Genomic DNA, 15,709 nt, shown 5'->3' with positions numbered 1-15,709 from the left:
CATAAAACTTAAAAACACTATACTGGAATGATGCCCGTCCAAAAAAAATTTGATTGGTCAATTGTCCTTGGAGTTATTGCCCTTGATTTTTTGAAAAATGCACATTCACAGCCATTTCTCAGTCACTAGCTGGCAAAATTTCATGAAACTTAAAATAAATATGAATTACTATACTGGGATGATGCCTGTTCATTTTTTTTGGGGATTGGTCAATTGTACTTGGAGTTATTGCCTTTGATTTTTTGAAAATCTCTCATTTACAGCCATTTCTCAGTAACTAGTTGGTAGAAATTCTTGAAACTTGAAATAAATATGAACCAACATACTGTGATAATGCCTGTTTATTTATATTTTGGATTGTGTAATTTTTATATGAGTTATTTGCCCTTGATTTATTAAAAGATCCATGTTTGCAGCCTTTTCTATGCAACTAGCTGGTAGAATTTCATGACACTTGGAATAAATAAGAACCAACATACTGTGATGATGCCTGTCTATTTTTCTTTTGGATTGGTCAATTTTCCTTTGAGTTATTGCCCTTGATTTATTAAAAAATCATTGTTTGCAGCCATTTCTCAGTAAAACCAATGTGCTTATCTTATTCTTTCTGAGATTTTTTTTAACCTTCAAGCACAAACAAGCCATCAAGCACAAACAAGCCATCGTTGGCGGGGGATATCTTTTCACTGAAAATGCTTGTTAACATTAAGTTATCATTTGTCAAATAAAGTCCAAAATCACGTTTATATATTGATTTCACATTTCATCACATATTTCAGACCCCAAGCACCCCACAAAAGACCCCTGCCACACCCATAAATGGCTCACACAACCCTGTCACCAATGGCACCCCGACCAGACGAGCTGGCACTCCGACCAGACGGGCAGGCACCCCAACCAGGCGAGCTGACACCCCAACCAGGCGAATCTTATGCAGCACTGGAACGCCATTAACCACCAATGGCACTGCAGTAGAAGTGACCACACCCCTTAAATCTTCACCCCTGGTTTCACTGCACACCCCAATCAGTAACGGTAGTGGTAGAAACACGCCCTCACGACGCGGCACATGTACGCCCACTTTACCAGTGAACACACCCATGACAACGCCCCTCCAGCGAGCTGTGTTGACGCCAAGCACACCAATGAATACCCCACAGTCATTACAGGTTAAAATTCACTTTTTAAACTCCATGGGCACTTTTGAGAGTGATGTTATTCCAATTAGTTTTTTTCAGTGGGATTGGTGGGGGTTCTTAGAAGATCTCTGAAAGGCCAGAATGCATTTTAGAAGGTCTGTGAAATTCCCAAACCCCCCTTTATATAATACCTGTATGGCAATCTGCTATCTAATTGTTATGAAGTTGTTGTCCATATATATCAGTATATAGTTCCATTCATGTTTAATATAAAAGAAAAATGCATAATTTCTGGAGGCATAGCTAGACCATGCATTTTCTGTGAGATGAATCTTGGTGCATGTTCCCATTTCTCTTGTTTTATTTTATATGACTGTTAGAAGCACCTATTGGTATAGCTCAAGGCTTTTCTAAAGTGCCCACGAGTCTACTATTGGACCAATTCACAAAGCAAAATATAAGATATTTTCCCCAATCTTCTGAAAAAAATCCAAATCAAAAGTAAATAAAAAAAAAAAATGGGGGTATTTGAACAAAAAAAAATGTTGATTTTTTCATATTCAGGCCAAAAAAAAAATAGATGTGTTTCTGGTGGCCCGACCGACCGTATTTTTTTACCGCCGACCGTAATTTTTTTATGACCCTTCGACCCACGCCGACGATGTTCTCGGGTTCAAATGATAATTAAGACGACAACGATATTAAAATTCGTAAATGTTAGACGGCGACGACACAAACTATTCGCCGATACTTTAGCTTAGCGTCAAAATGGCGGCGTTAACGGATGATAACAATAATATCTCATCTTTTTTGATCGCTATAGAGCTTGCGGCTTGCGAACACAAGCCGGGATCAAAACAAATCAAAAAAGTCCCAACAAATGCTACTTTCCGAAATATTTTTGAAGAAATCCATGGTCAAGAAAAAGGGAATATCGACGCACAAGTTTCGGTAAGAAAAAAAACTAAAAGTGTCTCGAGTCTTTGATGATTCAGTGAAACGTGAAAAGTAGTCTGCATTCTGAAGCAATGCAACTTGCAATTTTTGTGGGATGTTTTAGACACTCTCCTTTCATATGAACATATTATTATACATCAGCCAAGGGCGTACTTAATTCAATTGGTTTGCAGTATCCCTGTGATTCCAGCAGGTGTGCAAGTTTTGATTTTACACCTCATATTTTATCTGGATGTATAAATGAGATGAAGAACCAAAATTATGATCCGATAAAAGATTAAAAAAAAAAAAAAAAAAAAAATCCCTACCTACCGACCCTCTTTTTTTTTACCATGCCACCAGAAACACATCTATTTTTTTTTTTGGCCTCAGAGGTCAATATGAAATATTATCTGTCATGATTTATTGCAATTGATATTTCAGCCTTTTCAGGTCTTTAAAAGGAAAAAAAACCACTAGTATTTAATAATTTCCTTATTCGCAGACGACTGGCAAACTTGTTCTTTTAACTGTAAAATTTCCCAATTTCGGCATATTTCGCAAGTTTTCCTAAAATGTCAAGATTTTTTTCCCAAAATGGACAGAATAAGCCCTGTAGCTATGGCTTCAAAATGTTGAGCAGGCTTGGGCAAATAGTGTATACGTTGAGTTTTGCCTATTACTCTTCTAGGCAATATTGTATTAAATTATAAAAGACAAATCCATACTTATTATCAATGAATTTAGAAATGTTAAACACTTTCATATATATTGTAATCATTGTGTTATAACAGAGACAGGTGCTTTCCCCAAGTCACTCTTCAATCATGACAAAGGAGGAGAGATCAGTGTTCAAGACGCCCATGTCTCACAAGCCAAGGATTGTGGGAAATAGGGCCGTTCCGTCTCCATCAAGACATGAGATTTGGAAGAAGGAGTTGGGGTTTACTGAGAGTGGTATGCTGTTCCTTTAATTTTTACTTATTTATGTAAGCTTTATAATATTTCAGGATAGAAACCAGGCCCCAGTTTCTCAAAACTTCTTAAGTCCCTAATAACAGGAATAAGCTAATCTCACTATTTTTCTTTGTCTTTAATTGGTTTAGTATAAAATTATTTAAGAGTTATTAGACTTTAAATAGGAATTACTTATATATGGTTATCACAGTAAACCATATTGTATAAATTTACAAAAGTCACATATAAGTATGTGTTTTGTCTAATTGAAATAAAATACTTAAGCATGTTGAGCTTATGAAGATTTTAGAAATTGGGGCCGGTAATGGTGTCCCAAGCACTCCAGCATTCCAGCATTTTCCTACTTTTGCTTTTTTTTGGAAAGAGCCTCTAATATTTTTTTTTTATTTCTATGAAAATTGCTGATATATAGATAATTTTTTATTTTGATTAGTTTACTTTGTTCACCGATTACCACATGACACTGAAGAAGTGCATATTAATCAATTGAAACATTGCCAACCTCTGAGATGGCCTAATGGGTTTAAACTTTTTAACAACTTAAAACTCATGTTCAGAGCTTAGTTTTTTGGGATGAGGGATTTGTCTATCTCCAAATTTCTGTAGCATCCATGTCGTATTGGCACATTGCTAGTTTTTCTGGGAGATACAATCTTATTTCATTCAGTTTAATGGTTTAATGGACATTGCTTTTATTTCAGATGCCCCCTCTGAGAGTGATAAAGAAAATACATCAGACGAGGAAGAAAGCGGCAATTGCAGTAAGTAACGTAGGCCATTGATGAGATAAACTTGTTTCCAATGGCCGAACCCATATGTTTTCAGTGTGTTGGTTGGTTGGAAAATTTATCTTAAAGGGTGATGACTTGATACTTAGGGCTGTTCCATTTTAACTTACATCCCACCCTCCCTTAGAAAGGCAAAATAAAGAAATTCTATAGAGGTAGGTTCCAGCTTGTTTTTTTTTTGCTTCTAAACGCTTAAACAAACTTCTAAATGAGGATGGAGAATGTCCAATTGGAATGTGCCTTCCTGTGGTGGAAAGTAATATGTTTTAATAGAATAGCCCTTAGATACAGAACAGCTATAATGGAAAAAATATGTTGGCTTTCTCTGAATGTCTTGAAACAGATTTTGGGTGCTTTTTCAGTGATTAGTTCAGGTTGCTGTTAACAAATATTTTTTTAGGATTCGTCTTTCAGCAAGCAAAGGCTCTCAGGATATCGTCTTTCTGTCAGCTTGACCTAATGAAGCTGTCAAGAAAAATCAACAGAAACTACTTGAGCAGAAAAAGCAGTCTGACTTGGTCTAGAAAATCAACGTTTTTGAAGTAATTGGAAAAACTGATATGTTTTGTAGTGGAGCAGAAAATGATGAAATTTGAAAAAAAAATTTTTTTTTGCTCTGTCATCTAGTACCAGTACTTTGCAATACTTCCAGCACAATAACATTTAATGATTTCAGTGGACAAAATTAGCACTGGTAAAACTATCTTACCCAAAATTTTGTATTCTATATAGTACGGTTTGTTAAAGATGTACTCTTACTCCCAAATAAGATTCACCACAATTAATACAGTTTCTTAAATTACCAAAAAGGATGAATGTAAAAAAAATATGCCAAGTACTTATGTAAGAATTTGGGTTTGATCATTCATAAGTATAATTTTGAGGACTGTTAAGGCAACAAGTTGTGTGTACACATTCATGACTGATTAAAATATCAGTTAGACATTCATCTATGATCTAATCAATACTCTTCTTCTATCAATCCAATGGTAACCGAAACTCCAGACAAGAGCATCCCCCCCACAAACACACATAGACACTCACTCACTTTCCTATTGCGCAATTTGCATCAGTCTGTAGAATTGTTTTGCAGAGAATTTGCGTTGTCATTTGTGCAGTGTGATTGCTTTTCTAGATAAAGAGTGTTATGTGCAGTATTAAAGGAAGAATTTCATGGCATCAAATTATTTAAGAGAAGCTGTGACATGCTTCCTATGGAATTGAAATTACAGGAGACTATTGGAATGAGAGATCATAAACATTTCTATTTCTGAATGTCGTCTGGTCTGTGTTTGGAAATAAAATGTTCATTATCTTATGTTCAGTGTACAGTACATATTTATTAAAAATATCAATACTAACAAAGGTACTGGGATGATGTAAGTCTAAAGAATGCTGACACCATGGAATATTTGTGGAAAAAAAAGTGTTTTGTGAACATGGAATTATTTAAATATTTTGTAATAACGAACAGTCATTTCCAGCACATTAAAAGCATGGAACAGATTGTGCTAGAACATTCTTTATTTCCACCATTCTGCGAAAACATTCAGTGTTTTTGATCAGGAATATAATGTATTTAATTCATAGGCCATCATGGGAAGTTATGTTCTTGGACAATGTTTAAGAGTATTATTTCTTTGCCAAGATGCGAAAACTGTGGCTTTGCAAAAATGTGTAAACAGCATGTTGTGATTGGATTTAATTCACTGCAGAATAAAAATGAACTTTTTAATGGTAGGGATTGAGTGTACATTTCTTAAATAATGAAAAATGCAAAAATAAAACGTCAGTTCTTATCAGTATAAATAAAAATTGTTATAAGAGTGTGAACCGTTAGTACAATAAATTTTTCGGAACAACTGTTTTGACTAAATGGAAGATGGCCTAAAAAAAAATTGTTTAGGGAAACATTCTTAAAATTACTAAGTAGGGTAGGTAGGGATTTTTATGATTTTTTTTTTCAAATATGCTTTATGTTAAGAAAATATTTTTGTAAATAGCACTATCTTTGGCAAATCTCACTCATATATTGCTGTTGTCATGGAGCTATATTCTGTAAAAATTTAATGACAGTTTATGTTTATAAAAAAAATGTGTTTATGGTGGGAAGAGGTTTGTTATGGGGTTTTTTTGAAAAAAAATCTAGAGTCGCTGGCTTTTATTAGGTAGGGTCTGGTTACCTGAAACAAACTTTTTTTGTTTTGCCTTAACTGAAGTAGAATGAATTAAACTTCTACGCAGTGTTCTCCCTTGATGAGCATAGAGTTTTGATAATGCAAGGGGAAGTAAGCACTGGGAGGTTTTTAATTGATTAAGTTCTGCTTTTTTAGGATCAGGTCTATAATGTGTGCGTTTGCAATTTAATGTGCCAGTACACTTTAACAATCAACATTACATTTTACTTCATAAAATTAAGGTTAACAATTGATACGCTTTACAAAATTACTTAAAGGCGTTCAACACTCTTTAATTATTTTTTTTATTTGTAGCTCTTCATTTGTTTGGATTTTGTTCAGGCAATCAAATGACATGACATTGATTTAGAGATTAAAAAAGGTCTTATATTATAATATATGCCATCAATTTATGTAATATTATGCCAGATTGCCTTTGTGTGAGTATTCATGTTAACAATTATTCATCTAGTAACAGACAAAATATCAACGTAAGAAATGAAAAAATTACAAATGGACCTTGGAATTGACCAAAACCAAAATATCACGATAAGAGTTCTTGCAAAATGAGTCAAACACCCCCCAAAAATATTTAAAAAAGAACCTTTATGGGTTCATAAATAATTCATCTATCCGTCCTAGACAGACGCAGCTTGAAAAACTGTTATAACCAGGGATATATAACTTTGTTAATACAGGATAAGTGGTATTGAGTAATATCTGAATGGTTCAGGGACTATTGTTCTACACATTAATCACATGATAGACAACATTGTTGTGTTGGGCTGATGCAATTCCATAATATTGATTAAAATAATGATATTTAAAGTGATACACCTATTTAAAGCTGCACTCTCATAGATTGACAGTTTTGACCTTTTTAAAAAAAAAAAATTGTCTCTGAATCAGCTCTTTTTAGCATCTGTGCCTTCAATTCAATCATATAAGATGACTCACAATAGTACAGACCTCAGTTGTTTGGTAAACTGCTGAAAAAAAGCGCTAGTAACGCTCTTGGCCATAAAACATCAATTTTTTAAAAGTAAATATGAAAACTAGGATCTGCTCATTTGTCAGAAGTCTTAACACACTGGTTTCTGAAAATGGACTCATTCCAAGACAAAAATAAATCAAAACAATCAATCTGTGAAAGTGAAGCATTAAAATCAGTACATACACATGTATTGCAAACATACATTTTGAGTGATAAACCTTTAACTAGTTACTAAATAATGCATTGATGGAAAATGTTAATTACTGATAACAAGATTGTAACCATGTATTTAATAGGTTTGCATCACATTGCTGTATGAAATATTTCACTGATGTCTTGTTCTTTCAGACCAAGCTCCGCTGGCAGAGTTCCGTGCCCTACAGAAGGAGCTGGCCGTGAAAAATGCTCAGAGGGATGAAAGCTTGCTTCTCATTAAGGTAGTAATTTATAGTGTTAGGAATCGTTTCATGTTGACTATTGATAATCAGTTCCACTCAAGTAACCAATTATCGATAGTATAATTGTTTTTTGACACAACCTTAATTGTCGTTTTATTCTTGTTCAATAACTTGTAATCCTTAACTATTCTTATGTAATGCGTAAGTTTGAAGTTATTTAGTGTTATTGTTGCTTTCGGCCATATTGTTAACGATAACAACTGATTACTTCCGAATGCATAAATGAACTCAAAGGAGAAAATTGGCGGAAATTAACCCAACCAAAACATCGAGAGGAAAGAAGAAAAACAACTTGCCGCTTGAATGATCGATTATGACAAAATACAATCGATTGTCGCCAATTTCAGGCCCAACAAATCAATTTTTATAATAATCGATCATTGGAACATCACAAGTTATAGATCATACCATATCATATTAGCCCTTGTTATTTTTACATGATTGACAATTAACAGCTGTTAGAACCCTTTGAAATCCTCCCAACATCTTAAGTTACCCCCTGCTTTTTGCTCATTAAAAATAGCATTCAATGGGGAAAAACTCCTAGTCTGTTTACTGAAATTTTTCTTTTCTTTAACATATATATAGTATATATACAAAATTTTCAGAACTGTAAAGAAAAGATCCGAAAATATGAGACGCGACTTGAACGTGAGGAGACAAGCAAGCGTCAACAGTTAAAGATTATCAGGAAAACTCATGAGGACCAGCAACAAGAGAAAACACAGCTGATTGACACGCTCCAAGCTATTGTTAATGAGCAGGAGGAGAGAATTAGGGAACTAGAAGAGGGAATAGGTAACAAACAATTGTTTGCAGGTGCCCTATAGTTTGCAGGTGCCTTATAGTAATCACCCTGTACGTCCATGTGTTGGTCTGTTTGTCCACATGTTTTATGTTGTTGTTTTTAGCTCCACTGGCCGAAGGCCATGGAGCTTATGTCGTCACAGATTGTCCGTCGTGCGTGCGTGCGTGCGTGCGTAAACTTTTACTTTAAACGACATCTCCTCTGAAACTGATAAACGGATTTTGACAAAACTTCACAGGAATGTTCCTTTGGTGGTCCTTTACCAAAATTGCTCAAATGGTTCCGGTCCATTGCACAATATGGCCGCCAGAGCTAAAAATAGCAAAATCTTTAAACGACATCTCCTCTGAAACGGTTTGGCAGATTTTGATGAAACTTGACAGTAATGTTCCTTGGGTGGTCCTTTATTAAAATTGCTCAAATGGTTCTGGTCCATTGCACAATATGGCCGCCACAGCTAAAAATAGCAAAATCTTTAAACGACATCTCCTCTGAAACGGATAGGCAGATTTTGATGAAACTTGACAGAATTGTTCCTAGGGTGGTCCTTAACCAAAATTGCTCAAATGGTTCCGGTCCGCTGCACAACATGGCTGCCAGGGCAAAAAAATAGAAAAACCTTTAAAGAACATCTTCTCAGAAACCGATGATCAGATTTTGATGAAACTTAACAGAAATGTTCCTTGGATGGTCCTTTATCAAATTTGCTTCAATGGTTTCGGTCCACTGTACAAGATGGCCCCCAGAGGTAAAAATAGAAAAACCTTTAAACGACTTCTCCTCAGAAACCGATGATCGTATTGCAATGAAACTTGACAGAAATGTTACTTGGGTAGTCCTTAACCAAAATAGCCCAAACAGTTCTGGTCTGCTGCACAACATGGGCACCAGAGCTAAGAATAGAAAAAAACGTTAAACTACATCTTCTCAGAAACCGATTATCAGATTTTGATGAAACTTTACATAAATGTTCATCGGGATGCCCTTTAACCAAAATTGCCCAAATGGTTCCGGTCCGCTGCACAACATGGCTGCGAGAGTTAAAAATAGAAAAACCTTTAAGGACTTCTCGTCCGCAGTCTTCATGAAAAACATTTTAACCTACTAGCCAGTTGGACTAGCATAATGGCATATTTTACTAGTCCGAATGACAATCTAGTAGTCCGACTATTTTGCCACATTATAAAACTGTATGCTTGAGGTAAATACCTATTTCAATTGAGCAGCTTGCAGTTTGAGTAAACATTTCTTTATTATGATGCTCATGCAGTGATAGGGAGTGACATCCTTCTGTTGGGAATAGTGCTCCTTGTTTTTCAGAACCTATGGGTACTATGTAAAAACAAAAGGCATCTTGCTTGAATAGACTGTAATAATATCAACATGGTTAGAAAAGAAATGCCATGCTCTAATAGCTTTGATTACATTTTACTACTGAATTACCTCCCTTTAATAGAAAAAAAAAATAATGTCTTAATTTTTCACGTATAGCATCTTTAAATAATTTTTAAACAATAATAATTTATGAGTAAACATATAAGCATAAAGTTCTCACAAAAAGATCAATTTAAAAACCTTACATTTAGACATAGGAAAGTATATATAGACTGAACATTAATTTTCGTTTAAGTGACATTCTGAAAGTTTATGAAACAGCTATTTTTAGTAACTTAAATGGCCGAAAAGTGTAAGTGAAACACCAAGTCGATTCTATCTCGTCAGTTCTTGTTCAGGTTAGATATTTGCTTCATAATCTATTCAGATTAAATGTTAACCGATGATCAGATTTTGATGAAACTTGACAGAAATGTTCCTTGGGTGGTCATTAACCAAAATTTGTTAAATGGTTCCAGTCCACTGCACACCATGGCTGCCAGAGCTAAAAAATAAAAAAAACTTTATACGACTTGTCGTCGAAACCGATGACCTTTTTTCGATAAAACTTGACATAAATGTTTGTTTGGTGCTCCTTTACTCAAATTGCCCAAATCATTTCGGTCCACTGCACAACATGGCAGCCAGAGCTATTAAAGTAAAAAATTTTTTTAAATAACTTCTCAAAAATTGATGATTGTATTTCTATGAAACTTGACGAACATGTTCGTTAGGTGGTCTTTGCTTGAACCTTTTGGCCAGTGGAGCACAGGCACTGATGTGCCTCTTGTTTATAAATAACTTAGCAGCTGTTCAAGATATTAAATTCATACTATCTAAACTTCCCCACAGTACCAAGACCCTTTTTTGTGACTATCTAAACTTCCCCACAGTACCAAGACCCTTTTTTGTGACAAGTTATGTAACTAATGCTTAAGTTTTTGAAAGATTTATGGCCCTTTGTATACTTGAATTTACACATATTAATTATTTTTTATGTTTTTGTTAATAACTTACAAGCTGTTTGAGACATTCTGTTCAAATTTTCTTTTTGTACAGATTGTGATTGCAGAGAAATATGTTCGCATTAACAACATTGCCAAATACATATTTGAGATTACTACTGTCTGAACAATATGTAAATACTAATGCCATCATATGAATATTGAAATTTGTTTACATCGTATTATTAATGTTGCACTTCACTGTAAAATAGATCATGAGTCATACTGTATTTTGGCCTTGAGGCTCATGACTTAGAGGGCGGCGTTAAACTCACCTGGTATCTAATGATTTTAGTAAGGATTGACAAAGTGACCAAACTTGGTATGAAGGAAGAGTGGATGGAGACCTTCCATGGGATCGCCTGTGGGGCCCCTAGGGTCAAGGTCACTGTTACTAAAAAAAGAAAAAAATGGTTGGTGCTGAATAACTTCAGTTTGGGTTGACATATTGCGACCAAACTGAATCTCACACCAATATCTGAAGTTAATCATTCAAATTCTGGTTTCATCGCATTGTGGTGTTTCTTGTTTAACTGTTAATTTGATTTTATGTTTTTTTTTGCTTTTGACAGGCACATATATACTGTATTCATTTCTAAGATGAACGTGCTGTTCTACGACAGCTCTTGTTTGATTTCTGACACTGACTTCATTTAGTATTTAATTGGAGATCTTACGATATTGTCTAATGTTCATTTATACATTTAATTAAGAAAATAACATCATCACTGAGGGTCATATGACAATGCCTCGGTCCATTCACCTTTGAGGGATCACTGGCTCTTCCTTATAAATGCCCAAAGGCTTACATGTATGTGATGTGCAATATATTTCTTGTATTATACAAACATTTTATATTACCATTCAATATTTTTTTAAAGCACTTGCCATGTTAACTTTTTTTTTTGCTGCTGTGAAAAACACAAACCAGCACTCGAACAGCTTTTTTGTCATCAGCTGTCCATAAAATATTTTCGGACAGGTACGGACAGGCCAAAACTATTTAATGGACCACTGACGTCATAAAAATGAATTTTTATTAAACTATCATGAGAAAAGTTTGGATATATCCAAGGCATTCAGAATGAGTTGATCAATTTATTGGATTGTTGATTTGAATAGTACAAGCCCCTAACGGTTTTCACTTTTCATTCCAGCATCAACACCTCGAAAGCGTGTCACACGGCGAAACAAAAATGCCCCACCCGCCTCAACCCCCACTCCTACCCCGCCACCTCAGTCCGAACACATCTCTGCCTTAATAGATGACATACGGCGATTACAAGAGGAAAAAGCATTGCTTGCCATCCAACTGGACGAGGTTCAACTTGAACTGACAAATCAGAAAGAGGAACAATCAAAAGAAGGGCTGGTCCTTACAAATGGATTTTGTGATAATAATTCATCTAGTCAAAACCAAGGCTGTCCTTGTGGATCTAAGGTTAGAGTGACAGCAGATAACTGTTTCTGTTGTGGTTACTGCCTGCATTTCCATTTAGTACCATATGACCCTTTAAAATACCTGTAGTCATTATGGATATAATTGGTAAGACATTATCCAGAACGTTTAAACAAGTAGATAATAATGGAGGCATGATAGATAAAGTAAAACAACTAAGTATGACCCTGTTCTTCTCCATGTAGGTACAGGCAGACGTTGAACGTCAACTTGAAAGCCTGCAAACAGACAGACGAAGACTACAAGATGAGTTAGCTGATGCCAGAAATGACCACAATAAGGCTCTCACTGTCTCAAAACTGGGGGCTCATAGACAACAGGTGAATATTGACTTGTTTTTACTGCCAACAACTGATACATCAGCTCAAAGTTGAACCAGTGATTAAAACTGGCTCAAGTTCACAAGCCCGAACCAAGCCAGTGACACAGTGTTTTTCCATAGTGGTTAACTATATCATGACAAAGTGGTGTTTATTTTTCAATTCCAATGACTAAATACGGGTGAACAAAAAAAAAAGGAAAACGAAATATTCTAAATGTAAATATCCATTGCTTATTTTAGTGGAAAAAACACTTACCTTTCAACTAATGAGATAACTTTCTACAAATTATGCTTAATTAAGAATGGATGCTTGTGTAAATGTATATAGAAACTACTTTATTTTTTTACCATATAACCAGCAATTAGAAGAAGAAATCAAGAGGTTAAAATCCTCCTGCGCCCAGCTGGAAGAAGAGAAATGTTCAAGGAGTGAGGAACTTGGCGGGCTGGAGTCGGCCAGAAGTGAGATCACAACCCTCGGACAGGAGAACGTGAGATTACAGGGTCAAGTCAGAGATCTGCAGGCTCAGATCTTCTCTCTTCAGGCCAAGTCTCCTGAGGTGGGTGGTACTATGAAATTATTATAATTGTATTTGTGTGCATGAATCTTTCAAGAATGGACATTTTTGTGGGTACATAATTATAGATTATAGGGCCAAGTCAGATGTATGCAGGCTTATATCTTCTCACTTCAGGCAAAGTCTCCAGCAGCCAATTGTAAATACAACTTTGATAAGTTGTTCATAGGTATTCTTTTGGCTAGTGGACTCATAAAAACAATTTGATTGGTTAGTAGTTATTATTGGATAAATATTGACCAATCAATTAACATTTTGGATAACTTTGTCCAAATTGTCCAAACCAAAAACTTAGTTGGGTTTATACAATTTCCTGCTGGTTGTTATAGTTGATTATATCTAATTACTTAAAACAATGGTCTATACTTGTGCAATTTAGGTCCTACACATGAGATATGTGACTTGATGAAATCTTGAATAACCATACTCTGAATTGTTACAATTTCAAAGCTAATTAGTCATTACCAATTCAGCCTTCTTTTCAAATGACTGATTAAGATGGTGAAATTTAATAGTGTCAATGGTCATATTTTGTCTTACTCTCTTAGGATGCAAGAAAAGTACAAGTGAATTATGATTTTGTATGTATGTATACCTTACATAGGGAATGAAAGGTGTACGTTTGTCCATTTTTTTATTATTCAAAATTGATACTTATTTCAGGTTGTTACCAAGGTGAAACAGGTAGAATCAGAAAGCTTAAGGCAGCGCTATGAGTCCATCAAATCAGAAAATGTACTTTTGAAACATACCTGTGATGCCCGCAAAACTGAGCTGCATGATGCACAGAACCAAGTCAGATACCTGGAGAGAATGGTTAGTCATGCAAGTCTACATTTTTTGCTATAGATTTATGATTTAAACTGTATTTCACATCAACTGCAAAAAAATATGAAAAGATTATCTTAAAATAGTTGTTGACACTTGTGTGAATGGGGTCTTGTATTGTTGGGGTAACTGTACGTTTCACATGGTTAGGCATCAAATCTTGCCTAGAGAGGTAGGAGGTGCCTGTTCCCTTATCAGTAATCATTGGCCTTACCATACATGTTATTGAACAACATTTTGTCAGATTTATTAAAAATAAAAGTAAAAATAAAACCCACTGTGCCAATAAGAATGTAGAAATCAATTTTCTTTTGCGATCTCTTCATATGCATGCAGAAAGCAATAAAATTGTAAAGGTTCTTTAACAAGATTTAATGTCAAGTGGTGTTGATATTGTTCAGTCATTAAAATCATTGATATTTCTTGTTAAACACTCAGGTCGTTTATTACAGCTGTCAGTGACGGAGACTGCCAAGGAGAAGGCAGACAGTGACCTGTGGAAGGAGTTGGAAGCCCAACACACAGACCACCAGGCAGCATTGACGACGCTACGGCAACAACTAGAGGATGAGAAACATGATGAAATTAATGATGTAAGGCAGATTGTTAATAGTATGAGATACTTATATTTGATTGGTTTACTTACAATCATTTCAATATTCCACTGGCTGAATAAAAAATTCAAACCTCCGTAGAAAAAATTAGACTTGCTTAACTTTGTCAAATGATTTTTGTTAAAAAAAAGGGTTCAATCTTAAAAAAAAACAGGTAGCAAAAAAAAATATACAAACAACACGTTTTCCTTTGGTAGATGATGGGGCATCATTCCATTGACCATTTATATTTCAGTGTGAAAACAGACTCTCAGTGGAACACAAGGCAGAGTTGCAGGCCATAGTTCAGTCGCTCAATGACAAACATCAACAAGAACTGCAGGAGTCGGAGGAGTCGAGAGTCAACGTAAAACAAAGGCTGGAAAAAGAAATGACAAAAAAGATGGAGGAAAAATACCATCTACTTTCACAATTTGAGTCTGAAAAAGAGGCCATGATGAATAAGTTCAATGAAGAGCTCTCTAAATTTGAAGAAGAAAAGGCTCAAGAGTTCTCCCTCATGGAGGAAGAAAAGGTTAAAGGGCTTTCCCAAATGGAGGCTGAAAATGATGACTTGAAGGAGGAAATAAAGATTCAGTTGAATAGATTTGAAGCGGACATGTTAAAACTGGAGAAAAAATGTAAGATAGAATATAAACAGCTCGAAGAGGATTTGACTATTGCGAAAAGTGCAGCTGTGAATAGAACTAGGGAAGAGATGCAGAGAGAAAAACAGACTAGCTTGTCAGCATTGGAGGAAAAACTGACGGATGAGCACAGAGATGAAATTGATAGGGTAGGCTTATTTACCAAAATGGTTATTGATGACCTTCTGCATTGTCCATGCTAAGACAAAAAGATACAATAACATGCTAAGATATAAAAGATACAATAACATGCTAAGATATGAAAGATACAATAACATGCTTAGATATATAAAAGATACAATAACATGCTAAGATATAAAAGATGCAATAATATGCTAAGATATAAAAGATACAATGACATGCTAAAATATAAAAGATACAATGACACTACCATACTTGTGGTCTCTGTGAAGATAAAATTGATGTATACAAAACTAAAAAGTAGTGAAGGGTCTATTTTATTTTAAAAAAAAATTGATGCTGTGGTATAAGATGATAAATTCTATTAACTCCAGACCTGTCCTTATAAAAGTCAGCGTAAACTTGTTCAATCTTTTATTGCCTTTTTCAGCCTTTTAGTCAGCAAGCTGCTCACTCCAAAAGAAAATTTATATGTACTCTTTCAA

The 15,709-nt window shown here is 35.0% G+C and overlaps 1 protein-coding gene across 6 annotated transcripts in view; it reads left to right on the top strand.

Annotated features, from left to right (window-relative positions):
- LOC128244592 (kinesin-like protein KIFC3) overlaps positions 1–15,709 on the top strand; it is a 45,075-nt gene that overhangs the window by 13,643 nt on the left and 15,723 nt on the right. For 5 of the 6 annotated variants that reach the window (XR_008262955.1, XM_052962588.1, XM_052962586.1 and 2 more), the window contains exons 4-14: positions 780–1,169; positions 2,870–3,032; positions 3,755–3,814; positions 7,361–7,449; positions 8,079–8,268; positions 11,814–12,097; positions 12,301–12,435; positions 12,797–12,997; positions 13,679–13,831; positions 14,296–14,436; positions 14,693–15,232. Coding sequence is in view for 5 of the 6 variants with exons in the window: in XM_052962588.1 (XP_052818548.1) it covers positions 780–1,169; positions 2,870–3,032; positions 3,755–3,814; positions 7,361–7,449; positions 8,079–8,268; positions 11,814–12,097; positions 12,301–12,435; positions 12,797–12,997; positions 13,679–13,831; positions 14,296–14,436; positions 14,693–15,232 (2,346 nt within the window). In the remaining variant the exon portion in view is untranslated. Of the gene's footprint in view, positions 1–779; positions 1,170–2,869; positions 3,033–3,754; positions 3,815–4,979; positions 5,579–7,360; positions 7,450–8,078; positions 8,269–11,813; positions 12,098–12,300; positions 12,436–12,796; positions 12,998–13,678; positions 13,832–14,295; positions 14,437–14,692; positions 15,233–15,709 lie in introns of those variants that run through there. The other variant, XM_052962591.1, reaches the window with a different exon arrangement.

This window comes from Mya arenaria, chromosome 8 (genome assembly GCF_026914265.1).
Source record: "Mya arenaria isolate MELC-2E11 chromosome 8, ASM2691426v1".
Taxonomy (NCBI): Eukaryota; Metazoa; Mollusca; class Bivalvia; order Myida; family Myidae; genus Mya; species Mya arenaria.
Note: the sequence above shows the minus strand (reverse complement) of the source record. Positions and strands in the feature narration are given on the sequence as shown.